General features: G+C 40.6%; 1 protein-coding gene across 26 annotated transcripts in view; it reads right to left on the bottom strand.

Annotated features, from left to right (window-relative positions):
* The window catches only part of SGIP1 (SH3GL interacting endocytic adaptor 1), a 148,791-nt gene that overhangs the window by 12,893 nt on the left and 119,630 nt on the right, over positions 1-16,268 (bottom strand). For all 26 annotated transcript variants that reach the window (XM_083742959.1, XM_083742982.1, XM_083742981.1 and 23 more), the window contains 6 exons: positions 10,034-10,145; positions 4,630-4,785; positions 3,670-3,802; positions 2,942-3,144; positions 2,077-2,141; positions 1,067-1,231 (listed from right to left, as the gene is read on the bottom strand). In XM_083742959.1, the coding sequence (XP_083599085.1) occupies positions 1,067-1,231; positions 2,077-2,141; positions 2,942-3,144; positions 3,670-3,802; positions 4,630-4,785; positions 10,034-10,145 (834 nt within the window). The remainder of the gene's footprint in view (positions 1-1,066; positions 1,232-2,076; positions 2,142-2,941; positions 3,145-3,669; positions 3,803-4,629; positions 4,786-10,033; positions 10,146-16,268) is intronic.

The raw sequence follows: 16,268 nt of genomic DNA, 5'->3' as shown, positions 1-16,268 counted from the left end.
ATTACTTAAGTGAAGGTGCGGCCTAGGTGGTTGATGACATTATCATGAAATGTGGACTTTCAGGTCTGTCCCTCTACTGCAGTTGAAACAAATCTAGATTCTTGACTTCACCTAATAATACAAATTGTTCAAATCTTTCAGCTGGCAATAGTCTTCAAGTTACTGTTTACAGGAAGGTTCTTCTAATAACAACCTGAGAAACATACTGAATGATTGCTAAATCAAGCTTGCATGTTCTTTTCCTTGTGAAAGATTGTGAATTACTTCTTTAGGTCCAGGTGCCTCAGACCGGTTGAGATCTCTCAGTGGGGCACAAGAAAGGGAAGAGATCAAACAACTTTTCATATCTTATTCATATTGGAGCTATTGGACAAGGCACAGGAAATCCAAACATGTGTGTTGCATCCTCATAGGACACTAGTGGCCAGGGTGGTGGGTAGGAGCTGCCCTCCCAGCACCAGAGTCACTGCAGCTGACCTAGGCAGGTCTACACATATGCCCTGGCAAAGCCAATCCGGCACTCACAGTAGTGCATTCTGTGCCATCCCAACCTCACCACTGCTCTGCTCTGCTCTGCCCCACCCCACCCCTCTCTAAGTAAACTGCAGTGATGCTGCTGTTGGGAGGGCAGCTTCATGACTCCACCCCATCACACCATCTGCGCCATAACTTCTTATCAAGACCTGTGGCTCTTGAGGCAGGAGATCCCAAAGGAATTCTCCACGGTGGTAAAAAGGAAGAAGTGGTGCCATTATGTATGTATGCACCCATGTGCGCTCACAGCTCAATAGAGTTTGAGCAACACATCAGGCAGCAGCTTGGTTTTATAGGATGAAACTGAAAAGATGCGACCAGCATCCCATCCCCAAATCCTTATTACAATGGGAAGCACGCATCTTTTAACAGATGGCATGATGGGATGTAGGCACCCAGACTAAACAACCCTGGACACTGACCTTTCCAGACCTAACCACCCAGCTCCTCATTTTGCTGATACACCCCTACCCCCACTTAGAAGAAGAAAATTTAAGGCGCCTCTATAGAAACAAACAAACAAAAAAATTACCTGCTGCAAACCTCTTTTTAATAAGTGAAAAACGATACCCGGCTCCAACAAGTTCAATATCGCAACTGGACAGAGTGGTCCCTTCGCTGGTGAATTGCACAACCAGGGGGGAAGGTTTGCTTGGTCCCTCGGATAACTGGAATCGTGCCAGCAAAGAGCCCACACCTTTAAGGTAGAAAATACAGCAAGTATGTTACAAAAATGTAACACAGTGAGAAAACCTATGCACATGTAGGAGACTCACTGGCAGCAGGATAAGCTTTCATTTTGCTAATTGTTAAAGCCAGATCACACCACTTCCCCTTCTTCCTCCTGAGCAACTGGTGTTTTTAAGCAGCAATCCTATGCACACTTACCTGGGAGTAAGTAAACACCACTGAACATAGTGGGACTCCTAGGAGCCAACTCCTAGGGGCCAAGGTCCCTTTACCCCCCCCAATAAAATATTTGAGGGGGCTGACCCCCCCAGTTGATGAACACTGGCATTCAAATGCTGTGTATGCAGGGTGGGACTTACCTGCCCACCTCAGATTTTATTCAAGTTGCCCCCCCCCCGGAACTTATTTCTGAGATAACATGCATAATCACACTGCACATACCAGTCTCATCAGTTTATTTGTATGCTTATTATTCGTAATAATTTAGTAACCAAACCAGTTCACAGAAATAATGAAACAGTACATATAAAAAAATAAAAATAAATAAATTCACAAACGTAATACATAAATAGCAATGACATTTCAGTAATTAACTCACCCCAATAACATGTTAAAATAAGTGCGCAGCCCAGGGACTCTTGGCTTTATTGTACTGTATTCAGTTTCATGTAAAAACTATCCATGGCTGCACTGTTCAATGAGTCTCCTCACTCCACACAGTGAGAGAGGAGTGAGAAGACAGCTATACATGATGACACAGTAAGTGGGGCACATGTTAGTATGAGTAGAGGGAGAAAACGTAAGGCCGAAGAGGCTGATTTTTCAGAAGAGCATGTAAGCTTGCCTTATTACCTCCATTCTCTGATTTTTGTGAAATATCAGGAATCCTCCACAATATCTTTTGCTGTTCAGCATTCCTAAAAACAAAAGAAAGCTTCTTGATATGAGTTTTGGAGTGACAGGACACATAGCAAGCAAATTAAGCGCTGCAGGAAGCAGGCAATCTGAAATTAGCATCATCCACCATAGAACGTCAGTACAGAACAGTGTAGTTCAGGAACCATCCCAGTTTATTGTTACAGTGCTGAGCAGGAAGTTCCCATAACTATTTGCCTTGTGTAAAGCTAGCATCCCCACTACCTTGGGGCAGCCAACTTGGTGCCCATTATACACTGTTGTTCTACAGTTTCCCATCAGCCCCAGCCACCATGGCCAAACAAAGGTCAGGGATGATGCAGCCCAACATCATCCAAAGGGCACCTGTGTTTGTTTGATTTTTGGCCAGAGGTTTCCCTGAGAAAACCTGCTCTTTAAAGCTGAATCGGAGCAAACTTCCGTTTGGGTTTTCTGCAGGTTGATGTTTGCTCCAATTGAGCTTTACAGAACGGGTTGTTTCAGGGAAAGCTCTGGAACAAAAAAACAAAGGGGGTGCTTGGACACAGAGCTTTAAATCTCAGACCATGCCTGGAAAGAGCAGAGGAAAGGTAAGTGTGGATAAGCTGTAGCATTAAGTTTCTCTCTTTCTCATTTGCATACAAATGTTCTAAATGCTACAGAGTTATTCAGACAGAACTGTGCAAAAGTTTTAATCACATAATGACAAGGGCTGATCAAAAACAGTTTCAGGTTGTCCATATGGAACCACCTTCAGCCATTAAGAACAGTGCATCTCTGGAGTGAGCACTGGGAAGGATCAAAGACCAGTTTAGGTTCATACCAAATAGCAGGTGGAAGCACAGCTTGAAGTTTTGTCACTCCTCCGTCTATGGGAACAAGGAACTGCACATTGTTTAAAGCTACTGGTGTAGTCATTGCCTCTAGATTATATTTGTAGTCAATGCGTAGATCGGTGCTTGTAGGCTCACACCGCCAGTTCACTGCAAGGTTCAATGGAGTAGACTGAATACCCTGGGCTGATACCTTATAAGAAAGAGAAAGGGAAGATTTCATAGGCAAAGTGTAGTAGTAGTAGAAGAAGAAGAGTTTGGATTTGATATCCTGCCTTTCACTCCCTTTAAGGAGTCTCAAAGCGACTAACATTCTCCTTTCCCTTCCTCCCCCACAATAAACACTCTGTGAGGTGTGTGGGGCTGAGAGACTTCAAAGAAGTGTGACTGGCCCAAGGTCACCCAGCAGCTACATGTGGCGGAGCGGAGACGCGAACCCGGTTCCCCAGATTACGAGACTACCGCTCTTAACCACTACACCACACTGGCTCTCTAGTTATAAACTTTCAGATTAAAATGGGTTCTTTTGGCCTGGAATATACTTTGCATTGTTTTCACTTTTCCTTTAGTACAATTCAGCATGTCCATTCATAAAAGGTTTTTTTTTTGGGGGGGGGAGATACTGAAACCAGCAATGACTAACAAAAAAGAACTATATTTATCCAGCCCTTATGCACATTGAACATTTCACCAGATGATATGCTGTAAAAGGTATTACCTGATATTTAAGCATATCCACATTATAATACGTTGCTTGTGGTTTCTGTTCAGATACTTTCTTTAAATGCGTCATCAAATTTGGCATGTTTACCCAGAATTCCTTTGCATTGGCATCAGCTTGTGTACTGTCACTGCATCCATTTAGGAAAAAAAGAGAGAAAATGTTAATTTTGTAAATTGAAAACTTTTGTCAACAAGTAATAACACGAAGAGCAGGGTTGGGGAACCTGGGGCTCAGCTAGGTATTGGATTACAACTCCTAAGCCCCAACCCAACCAACCATAATGTCCAGTGATCAGGGATGAAATACCACACGTCCTTCAGATGTGTGTTATATTTGTAGCATGTTCATTGTGTTAAGAAATGATGTCAAATTGTAATGGTCTTACTGGGGCAAAATTTGAATGCAAAGAATGAGAGACAGAGACTGATTCAGAGTCTTCGGCAGCATTGGCTGCTAGCAAACATAGACGAACGATCAGATGATTCACAGTGAAAAGCTGAAGAATGGCAAGCAGGTTTCTAGCTGTATTGTTAACAGTCCCATTTTCTTCTAGGAGTGCCGAATTTGGCATTGCCAAAAACTGGAAAGCGAAATAGTCATTTATTATAGCTGCTTCAGAATGACCCATGCTCAAGCTGATGGCGATCAACATGAACGTTTTGTGTTTGCTTTCTGACAATAGCTTGACAAATGAGCATACTGCTCATCTGTAAAATCACTATACAACAATAAAAGAAAACATTGTGAGAGTTGCCGTTTCAACAACAGAGTATAAACTCCACAGGTACTTTTGTATGTTTTTGACATACAAAAATATACTGAAAGGTTTTAGATATTTATAAATTAAGAATGCTATTGATCTCATTTATTATCAATGCAAAGTTTCTTGTACGAAAGTTACAAAAGCAACTTCCTCCTATAAATCTATAAGAGTTAAAATAGAAAGATATTTACCAGCAAAGCAGTTGGGGGTTTGGCAAGACGTGTTCTAACCTGTTGTAATTTGTTACACGGAATGTTAGAACAGCAGGGGCGGGATTATTGGCAAAATGTCTAGTAATTCCTGCAGGAAACGACAGCACCATCTCTCCAGTAATCTTCACTATGCATCTTTAATATCAAAAGAAACGTACAGAAAGAGAACAATTCATTCAGGTACATTTCCCTATACTTGGAGGAAAGAAAACTTTTTATTTGATTTTTTGTTGCATACAAAAATGTGTAGGCACCTAAAAAACAGGTAACAGAGAAAAAGAAAAGTAATACTGAGTTGTAAAATGAAATAAAAACAGCAAACCAATATACCAGATTATAGTCATACTTCACTGAAGATCAGATGATATTTAAATACCCCAACCACGCTCAAGATTGAGAAGCTGGAGCATCTGGTTTTTTCTCTTGACACAGTATGATCAGCATTCCCTAATTTATGAAAGCATTCAACAGAACTCTGATTGCATCATGCTAGCGTCCCCTTTTTGCAAAATAACTGATCCCTGTGTCCTCTCCCCACTCAGTACAGTGGTACCTCTGGTTACGTAATTAATTTGTTCCGGAGGTCCATTCTTAACCTGAAACTGTTCTTAACCTGAAGCACCACTTTAGCTAATGGGGCCTCCTGCTGCCGCCGCGCCGCCGGAGCACGATTTCTGTTCTAATCCTAAAGCAAAGTTCTTAACCTGAGGTACTATTTCTGGGTTAGTAGAGTCTGTAACCTGAAGCGTATGTAACCTGAAGTGTATGTAACCCGAGGTACAACTGTACTTATTTACTGAATTATTTGTCAGCTGTCAAAGAATATTTTCTCCAACTTTGTTGCTGGTTTTACATCACCAGTCCCTAACGTCTGGCCCACCTACAGGCAAATAAGGGGATGTTCACACCAGCAGCTTAAAATTCAGTGAGGTTGTTTCCCACTGCTGCATTTGAAACCACATTTGCACAGTGCTGTTCATGCCAGAGAGGGGGATTCAGCCAAGGAGTGTGGCCTTTTTTGTTTCTCTGCCTTCTCAAACGTACACGCCATTCTTAAAGTACTAAGTGAATGCAGCCGGACTAAAGTTCAATTGAGAGAGGGAGATATGAATGGGGTGGCATCAACCAACATGGATAAGTCACATAACCAAAATGTGACAAAAGATGGCAGACTACCTAAAACATTTTTTGAACTGACTGACAATATGGACTTGATTGATATTTGGAGGACAAAGAACCCCCTGGGAAGAGAAGGAACATTCTTTTCTGAAGCCCAACTGACATGGACAAGAATCGACCAAATATGGATAACTAGAGGTCTGGCACCTAAGACAAGAAAAGTGGAAATCTGCCCAAAGACCTGCTCCGACCATAATGCCGTAAAGATGGATATGAGACTAACTCCAGCCGGCTCCTTTAGATGGAAGATGAATGACAATTTGTTTAGAGATCAGGAGATTATTAAAAAGGCCCCAAAAGCTTTGAAGGACTATTTTGAGATAAACTTGAACACTACGGTGGAAAAAAGAATCATCTGGGACGCAAGTAAAGCGGTTATGAGGGGGTTTCTGATACAACAGAACACCATAAAGAAAAGAGCACAGAATGAGAAAAAAGACAAGATCCTGGAGAAAATTAAAGAATGTGAGAAGAAGCAAAGATCGAGACCGAAGTCAAAGGAGATTTTGAGAGAAATTAAACTCTATCAAGCACAATACTCTAAATTGATAAACCAGGAAGTGGAGTGGAAAGTTAAGCTAATGAAACAAAGATCATTTGAATCGGCAAATAAATGTGGAAAACTGTTAGCATGGCAGTTGAAAAAGAGACAAAACCTAAATACGGTCACAAACCTAGAGATTGAAGGAAGAAATATTAAGAATCCAGTGGACATCAGAAAGTGTTTCCAGAGATATTTCAAACAACTGTACACTCAAGGGCCGCAAAATGAGGTTGAAATAGAACAATTTCTGATAAAGAATGGCCTACCAAAGCTGTCTCAAGAAAATAGAACAATCCTGAATTATAAAATAACACAACAAGAGATTGAAGAAGCCATTCAGAATATGCAATTGGGCAAATCTCCAGGACCAGATGGGCTTACCTCCAAATACTATAAGACATTGAAAGACTATCTGATACATCCATTAATGGAGGTTTGCAATTAAATTATGGAGGGGAAGAAGGCACCGGAATCATGGAAAGAAGCTTTCATCACATTGATACCTAAACTAGAAACTGAAAAGACACAACTCAAGAACTACCGCCCCATCTCCCTCCTAAATGTGAATTATAAAATATTTGCAGACATTTTAGCAAGTAGACTTAAAAAGGTTTTAAATGAAGTAATTCATAAGGACCAGGTAGGCTTTCTCCCAGGTAGACATTTGTTTGCTAACACAAGGAACATTATTGACATTTTGGAACTTTTGCAAACAAATATTAATACAAAAGCAGTGTTAATATTTATAGACGCGGAGAAGGCCTTTGATAATATTTCATGGAAGTTTATGAAGAAAAACCTGGAAGGGATGGGAGTGGGACGGGGATTTGAGAATGGGATAGACGCATTTGTTATTCAGAACAAAAGGCTAAATTGATAGTGAACAATGTGGTGACGGAAGAGTTCAAAATTGAAAAAGGAACACGACAAGGTTGCCCTATCTCTCCTTTGTTATTTATTTCGGTCCTGGAGGTGCTCTTGAATATGATTAGAGGGGACCAGTTGGTGGAAGGAATTCAGGTCGGAGCGAAACAGTATAAACTTAAAGCTTTTGCAGATGACCTGGTTTTGACCCTACAGGAGCCAGAATCTAGTATGAAAAAGGTATTACAATTGATTCAGGAGTTTGGTCGGGTGGCGGGATTTAAACTCAACAAGCAGAAAACAAAGGTATTGGAAAAAAATTTGACACCTTCAGAATCAGAAAGGTTTCAGAAAGAGACAGAGTTAAACGTGGTTAAAAAAGTAAGATACCTAGGGGTAAATATAACAGCTAAGAATCTGAGTCTATTTAAGGATAACTATGAAAAGTGTGGCGCTGTGGGTTAAAGCCTCAGCGCCTAGGACTTGCCGATTGAAAGGTCGGCGGTTCGAATCCCTGCGGCGGGGTGCGCTCCCGCTGCTCGGTCCCAGCGCCTGCCAACCTAGCAGTTCGAAAGCACCTCCGGGTGCAAGTAGATAAATAGGGACCGCTTACCAGCGGGAAGGTAAACGGCGTTTCCGTGTGCGGCTCTGGCTCGCCAGAGCAGCGATGTCATGCTGGCCACATGACCAGGAAGTGTCTCCGGACAGCGCTGGCCCCTGGCCTCTTAAGTGAGATGGGCGCACAACCCCAGAGTCTGTCAAGACTGGCCCGTACGGGCAGGGGTACCTTTACCTTTACCTTTATGAAAAGTGTTGGTCTGAAAGTAAAAGGGATTTAGAAGCTTGGTCAAGATTGAAACTTTCCTTGTCGGGCCGAATTGCTGCTATAAAGATGAATGTACTGCCAAAAATGCTGTTTTTGTTCCAGACTTTACAGATTGTGTTTTGGGAGGTGGCAAAGAGATATTTCTAAATTTGTCTGGCAGGGCAAAAAGCCCAGAATTAAGTTCAAGATATTAACTGATGCTAAAGAAAGAGGGGGCTTTGCCCTGCCGGACTTAAAGTACAACTTTTGTACTATGAATCAGCAGCTTTCTGCTGGCTGAAAGATTGGCTGCTTCTTGAAAACACTGATGTTTTAGATCTGGAAGGTTTTAACAATGCTTATGGATGGCATGCATATTTGTGGTACGACAAGGTTAAAAGTCATAAGGCTTTCAAGAACCATATTGTCAGGAAAGCAGTGTTCAATGTCTGGACAAAATATAAAGACTTATTGGAAAACAAGACCCCAAGGTGGTTATCACCAATGGAAGCTAAGGCCCGGAAAAGACTCAATATGGAGGCCAAATGGCCGAAATATTGGGAAATATTAGAAAAATATGGAGATAATTGGAGGCTGCAGAGTTTGGAGAAACTAAAAGATAAAGTGCGAGATTGGTTACATTATGCTCAGATTAAAGAGGTTTTTAAGTTGGATAAAAAGATAGGATTTCAGGAGGAAAAATCAAAGTTGGAAACAGAATTGCTAGAACCTAAGACTAAGGTACTTTCAAGAATGTATAACTTGCTGTTAAAATGGAAAACACAAGATGAAACGGTCAAATCGGCTATGATAAAATGGGCACAGGACATTGGGTACAATATCATGTTTGCTGACTGGGAAAGGTTATGGACCACCGGTTTGAAATTCACGGCATGTAATGCCTTGAAAGAAAATATTATGAAAATGATATATAGGTGGTACATGACTCCAGTCAAGCTCGCAAAAATATAACATTTGTCTGATAATAAATGTTGGAAATGTAAAGAAACTGAAGGAACGTTCTTTCACCTCTGGTGGACCTGCCCTAGAGTTAAGGCTTTCTGCGAAATGATATATAATGAGTTGAAAAAGGTATTTAAGTATACCTTCCTGAAGAAACCAGAGGCCTTTCTTTTAGGCATCGTCGGCCAGAAGGTGTTAAAGAAAGACCGAACATTTTTTATGTATGCAACAACAGCAGCAAGGATACTTCTCGCCAAACATTGGAAAACCAAAGATTTGCCCACACTGGAAGAATGGCAGATGCAACTGATAGACTATATGGAACTAGCAGAGATGACTGGCAGAATCCGAGACCTAGGAGAAGAGGCTGTGGAGGAGGACGAAGAAATTTAAGGACTATTTACAAAAATATTGTAAATTGTATGAGTGCTAAGAAGATGTAAGATTATAAACAATATGGCACTATTAAGTTAGTTGAAAGGAATATGAAAATAAGTGAAAATGTAAGAAAAGATAACTTTTGGATAAATATTATGTTAAAACTAACCTTTTAAGGTTTGGGTAAAAATATCTAAAATTAGGGACACAATATTGGAAAACTATAAAATAAAAATGGAAACAAGGTGATAAATTGCTGTGTAAAGCTTGATAAACTTGGAACGCAGGAACGAGAGATGTGAGGAAGTCCAAAGAAGCGAAGAAAATATGGCTATTGTAAAGCTATATGTTATTTTGTCTGTTTTTTTCTTTTCTATTGTATTAAGAAAATCTTTAATAAATATCTTATAAAAAAAATAATAAAGTTCAATTGAGAGAGGGAAATGCATCAAACAACAGTATTTGTCAAGAAGCTACAGCATCAGTATGGGTTGTGGCTAAGGTCGGGTTCTGAATTTGGCTTCAGGGGGGGAAAACTAGCAGTGGGAGTACACAGGATGCAGAGTAAGCAGTAAAGGTGAACATACTCTAACCCTGAACTGTCTATTATTGTATGGGGAAGAGATGGGGGCAAACAATTTGATACCTACTTGTTAGGATCTGCTCCTTTGAAGTATGCATTAACTGTTTCAGTGAAAGCTGCAGCTACGGGCAAAGTGTCTTGTGCACCCATTGTCAAGGGGCTGGGTCCTCTAGAAGAGCCTGCAACCAATGAAAAATAGTCACTTTTTATGCACACAGAAACCTTTTCGATTGCATCAAGGGAAATGCAGAGAAATGCAAAGAGAAGGCAAAAAACAGTAATTTTATAAATCAAGCACTCTACTGGCAAGTTACGTCAACTTTGTTTCTGGTCTAAAAAAATACTTACGTTTTTCTCTAAGCAAAAATCAAAACCAAAGCTTTTAATCACTGTTAGTAGCAGTGTGTATATGTGTGTGTGTTTAATGCAAGCCAGGCACAGTTTTGAACTTCAGCACCAGAGCAATCCACCCGCAGTGAATAAGAGAATAATCAATGTAATTTTGTTGAAAGGAAACTCCTGGGAAGAAAAATCAGCTGAAACCAGTGAATCCATCAAGGCAGAACGCAAGAGACAAGAAGCGCAGGCGATGCAGTGCAGTTAGTAAGACGGCTTAAAAATGTTTTTAGCACTGGTGCTAGTGTAGTGTTAGTTTTCTCCCAGACTGTCACTATTTTGCTGGAGGGGTTCAATTACACACTGGAAAATTGAGATCTGTGCAATTCAGGTGGATTAAAGCACACTTGTGCAACAAACCCACTTTAAAAAAATAAAAACAACAAGCAGTCTTTTCGCGTAAGAAAAGTGAAGGGAAAAATGCATTAGAAAGTGTATGATAATCATTGACAGGAAGTTGTATAACCTGCACAAAAAATCAGGATGAAAGTTCAATAAACAGTGGGTGTTGTATAACCTTCACACACAAAAATCGGGGGGGGGGGAGCTTAATAAAGAGGATGTCTGGAGGTGCCCCTTGTCTCACACTAACTTCGCCCCCACCATGGGAGGGGGGTAAAAGATGTACCTTTGACTGTATGGGGTAATAGCTAACTTGCAGGAAGACCACATCCTCATTTAAAACAGGGTACATGTGCAGTCCTGCACTGAAAAGGCAGAGTTGATCAGGAACGTTAATTATTTGTTTGTTGAAAAGGGGAGCCATTTGGGTGGCGTATCTATCCTGGTGATCGTCGTGGTTGGTTCTTGTTTTTTGAACACTTAAAATGGCTACGTGAGAATGTGGATAATTGTCTGGGTTTATTTAATGCAGTAGAAACCTTCTAATTCATTACTTCATTCGGTTTGGTGACTTGCAATATTTCAGTGCCTGGATTTTTCTTCGAAAGCTGATATCCATCTGATTTCAATTGCCTATCCAAAGATAGATCTTTCCCATGGACACAATTACTGAGGTTCAAGGAAGGAAAAAACAACAAAGCAGGGGCAGTTGTGGGTGAATGTAGGGTCTCACTTACCTATTCCTCTTTGGGCAGTTAAATAAGAATCCCATTAAGTCCCAAAGAGGCCCTGTATAAAACTGCTCTTTCAGCAGTAAGGCCAAACTAGGTATGTTGGGCAAGCTGCCCAAATGTCTGTCCCATTCACATATAAAGAGGGGCAGGGGTTGGGTTGCCCTATTTCAAAAAGTAAAAATCCAGACATCAAAGTTGTTGAGCTTTCTTTGGTAAAATTCCCCCACAAAAATGTCATTTTTGAGTTATTTTTCAGGAACATTGGCAAAAACAACACTGCTGTCATGGATCAACATGCGTCCGGATTTTCCCGGACATTTTAACAATTTCTGCCTGGACACTGCTTCTGACTGCAGTATTCCGGTTATGTTCGGGAGGTTCCTGACATATGGCAACTCTCAAAGGGGGTGCTGAAGAAAAGGGACACAGGAAAGGAAAGGAAAACCTACATTCTCTTCCACTTGATGTTGCTGGACTCCATTGCTTTAAGTTGTTTTCTCTGTCTAGTTCTACTACTGGAACTAAGCCAACCTGGAAGGAAATGAAAGCTCTGGAGTACAGAGATATAAAGTGGAGGAGAGCCAACTTTTGCTCTTCTCCCTCATGCACGGCTTTTCACATATTGTCTCCTAACCATGATTTATAGGTGAACAGGGCAGACATATGGATAACATACATATGGCAGCCTCATCACACCTAGTTTGGCCTTTTGAGGAGTAAATGACTGCAGGGAAAAACCAATAATTTCACGTATTCAATTGAAGAGTAGATGAAATGCCTTGTTTACTCAGAATGGAATCACAGATTTGGCAACAATTGCCTTATGCCTTCAATTAATGTTTGGCAAAGATATAGCAAGTTGCTCAACGGGTATTACAATAGTGAACAATTGTATGAATTAAGAGTCTCTTCCAAAAATATCCCAAACATTTTGATAAAATAAGCATTAGTGTCATCATTCTGGAAGCCTGCACACATTTTAACTCTCAAATCTCACACTGACGTAAGAGGAAAAAAGCAGCAGCCTAGGCACAAGGGAAAATTATTTTTATTTATGTGTATTGAACCCCTATTTCCACTGAAATATGCTCAGCAGATGCTCAACAGAAAGTCATGCTAAACCAAAAGCTAGCTGCTGAAGATGTGATGCTTTATCTGGGTCTGGCTCTAAAGAAACAGCGATTGCAATGAGAAAAGAACAAAAAAAAATTGCATGTATTCTCCCACTGTGAGCAGAGGTGATCAATACCATTGGTGTTATCTGACTAAGTCATGTGCAGAGTAGATATGTGTTTTCGGATATCACACCCCCATGGTTTTGCCATTCTGGTAAGTACTGTATTTTTCTGTGTACAAGACTAGGTTTTCCCCCTAAAAAATAATGTCAAAAATGAGGGGGCATCTTATACACGGGCCATATCCCCCCATTTTCTTAAATCTGAGTCCCCAAAAATAAGGGGCGTCTTATATATGGGGGTGTCTTATAGATGGAAAAATACAGTAAGTCTCCAGAGGATTAACAATATATTTAGTCGCTCAAGAAAGTAAAAACCCAACTCAATTCTCCCTTTATTTCAACAGGTATTCCAGAATGAAGAATAGAAAAATTGTGCAAAAACCTATAAATACGGTTTTCATTTCTCACAGGAACACAACTAATCTCCACATAGGCTGGTAGGGTTAAGTTATCTCTCATTAAGACGGAAAGGTTGAAATATAAAGAGGAGCAAGTAAATGAACTCCAAGAAGCATATTTTAGGCTTCCCTCTGGTGGTGGCTTCTGGCCTTCAGGGATGGTAGGGCAGAAAGCAGGGAGATATACAATAGATGGAGCTGGAGTCAATGACAAAGTCTGTAAGAGGGGCTGGCTGAGGTTCACTGTAATGGACATGCCTCTACTGCTTCTTCCTCTGAAGCGCCTTTTTCCATATCTATTCCCACCATGGCTATATAAATATGGAAGAAAGGACCAGTCTATTAATTCCAACTAGGTTCCAAGTCTATTCTGGAGCTTAATGATGAAAAAAGAGAGAGGTTTCTTCAAGACATCCATCAAGACCAAAGGAATGTCAGATTACGGGGTCTAAACAAACAGCAAAATAAAACTATTCTTAAAAGTTTCCCCCACACCAACAAGTTTCAAAGTATTGTAAAATGTATTGTGCCAAAGAATGTGGTAAATTTAAGTGAATCATACAACCAGTACAATGCCACATGCTGAAATAATACTTAAGTAAAATATAGTTGTTGTTGAGCTGGACATAATAACAAGAATCGTCTGAGGGGGAAAGATCACAATGAAACTTCCTGCTTCCCCTTCTAGGGCAGCGGCGAGGAGCTTTTAGCTGGTGCGGCAAATGAAGTCCCAATTTGGCCTGCAAGACCAATTCCCACAAATCATGCCAATTCACAACCAGGAGCTTAAAATAGCATTCAGCCCGTTTGTCTGCAGTAGCACAAAAACAACTTTCTAAATAAGCTACTTCCATAAATGATCGGGACATTTTTTATCCTTCTTCTTCAAAAGATGAGGACGGGGAACCCCTTCTGAGTAGAAATTATAATATGAATAAATCTACCATGTAAATCAGATTACACTTCCTGGTCTCTGTTGAGTTTCTCACCAAAACCCACAGAAACATACCTCATGGGGAAAAGATTAGCTTTCCAGAGGATATGAATACATATAGAATTGCCATACAGAGTGCATTTCAAAAGATATTTTTTAAAATTCTGGTTGTCCATTTAGCTAGAAAAAATAGCACTAAATGCTTTGTAATATATACGCAAGCTTTACTATTTTCTTTTATCCTGCAGTGCTACTGTTGTAATAATTCAGTATGCAGCAGGTTGTGGGTTATCTGTTTACCAGTTATGCAAAATATCTGGAAAATAACTCTGGCAGGAGTTAGGAGGCCAGCAAGAAAAACAATTACCATCATGATATTGCAGTCAGACACCTTTCCCCCCCAAGCAGTTCACACGGTGTCATGATCAGTATTGCGTATTAGTCTGAGGAGAGCCTGCTTAATTTAAAATCTCTTAATGTGGCTAACAAAACCTGGGAAAATGTTTTCCCAACACGCTTGAAAAAGAACATCCATCTTTAGATGAACACCTCTGCATAGTCATGTTCTCTTCAGTCATTCTCAACCACACACCCTTATGATATACTAGGGATAAATATGACAATTACAAAAAGGAAGTTCATTTTCTAGTGTGTTTTACATTATATTTTCTATCATTATATTGTTGAAAATCGTCCTTATTCTGGTCAAATATTTAAACTATCAAAAGTGCTTCTGATTTGAAACAAAGACAAGATATGGGCACTTTCACGCCATAAGTCTATTTAAAACACACCCGTTTAGAGTAGTCTTCAAAGGAAGAGGTTGCAATTTAGCTTATGTCTAGTTACTACTGTTCTGGCCAAAGCACTCAAGGTGGTTTACAGGCTATAACTATGACTTACAAACTAAGAGAGAGGATAGAAAGGAATGGGAAGAGGAAATTAAACATATCCAGCTACAGACTTCCATATTATTACATAATGAAGTTACATAATGATGAGGTGGAGGGAACATTACAGGAAGCGATACAAGGAGGGGCGAAGCCAAATGCATATGTGTCCTAGCCGGGCTAATGGAGAACACTTCACAATATCACATTTCTTTCTACTGCAGCTGTTTAAATAGCTGATCAAGGAAGGAAATTTTCAGAGAGGGGCTACAGCAGTATATCAGCTATATACTGCAGTAGGCATATAGAATGCAAGCCTTAGATTGACTTACTGGCAGCAATCCTTTTAGGCGCATCCAATACATGCATGACCACACACAGACAGCATGCTGAACGCAGAATGGACCCAAAAATGACCCAAAAAAGAGTGGAGCAGGACATGCTTGCGTGGGTTCTGCCAACATATGCAGGAGTCCAGAACATAACCCCCCCTAAAAAATTGGTTGCTGCCTGTGCCTGGAAGTTCCAGTAACATTAATGGGGATGTGAAAAGAGGCACAGCACAGAGGAGAGACAATGTACAATGGCCATGCAGAAGGATGGGACGGATCATGCCCACTGTTTATGGGTCCTGACTTGTGTGTGCACAGAAACATGACGAATGCACATAAGCCAAGAGGGAGGACAGTGGGCATGACACTCTTCCCCTTCATACGCTCATTGCACACAGCTTTGAATGCTATGAAAAAAGCTTTAGGACTCATTTCACCTTAATAAGGAAATCCACACAGCAGGGTTAAGCTGAAAATGTCTAAGGGCTTGTATTTTGCAGCAAAAGGTGAAATTTCAGGGAGTGTGACGTTCACTCTGAAAGAGCGACGCTCCTCTAGGAAAAAAACCAGGTCCTTTGTTGGAAAGCTGCTATCCCTCAACTTCCTGTCAATGAAGTTGCAAAAGGAAGGGAGGGATCTTGCTGAACTGTTCATATCTTTGCTGATCATTTTTGCTTAAACTGATGCTGCAACTGTCACAAAGTGATCTGAACCACAACATAACTGAATCTTGATCTTGTCCCAGCCTTGGAAAGAGATAGAGTGGACTGTAATCCACTGAGGTTAAGTACACACAGAGAGAGACATTTTCCCCTAAAAGAACATCAACATGGATGCAGGAGAAGGCTTTCCATGGGGAAAGAGCACTATATTTTGGCTCATTCCCACCACAAAGCCAATTCTATTAATTACTTTCCCTCTTTTTATTATTACATTTTTATGCACTATTAGATTGCTTGCAACCCTTCTTGCACCTCCATTCATCCTCTGAGAAATCTCTGAGTCACAAGGTTCATATTTTCAGCAGTGAAAGAACAAA

The sequence above is a fragment of the Podarcis gaigeae genome (assembly GCF_964106915.1).
Source record: "Podarcis gaigeae genome assembly, chromosome: 6".
Taxonomy (NCBI): Eukaryota; Metazoa; Chordata; class Lepidosauria; order Squamata; family Lacertidae; genus Podarcis; species Podarcis gaigeae.
Note: the sequence above shows the minus strand (reverse complement) of the source record. Positions and strands in the feature narration are given on the sequence as shown.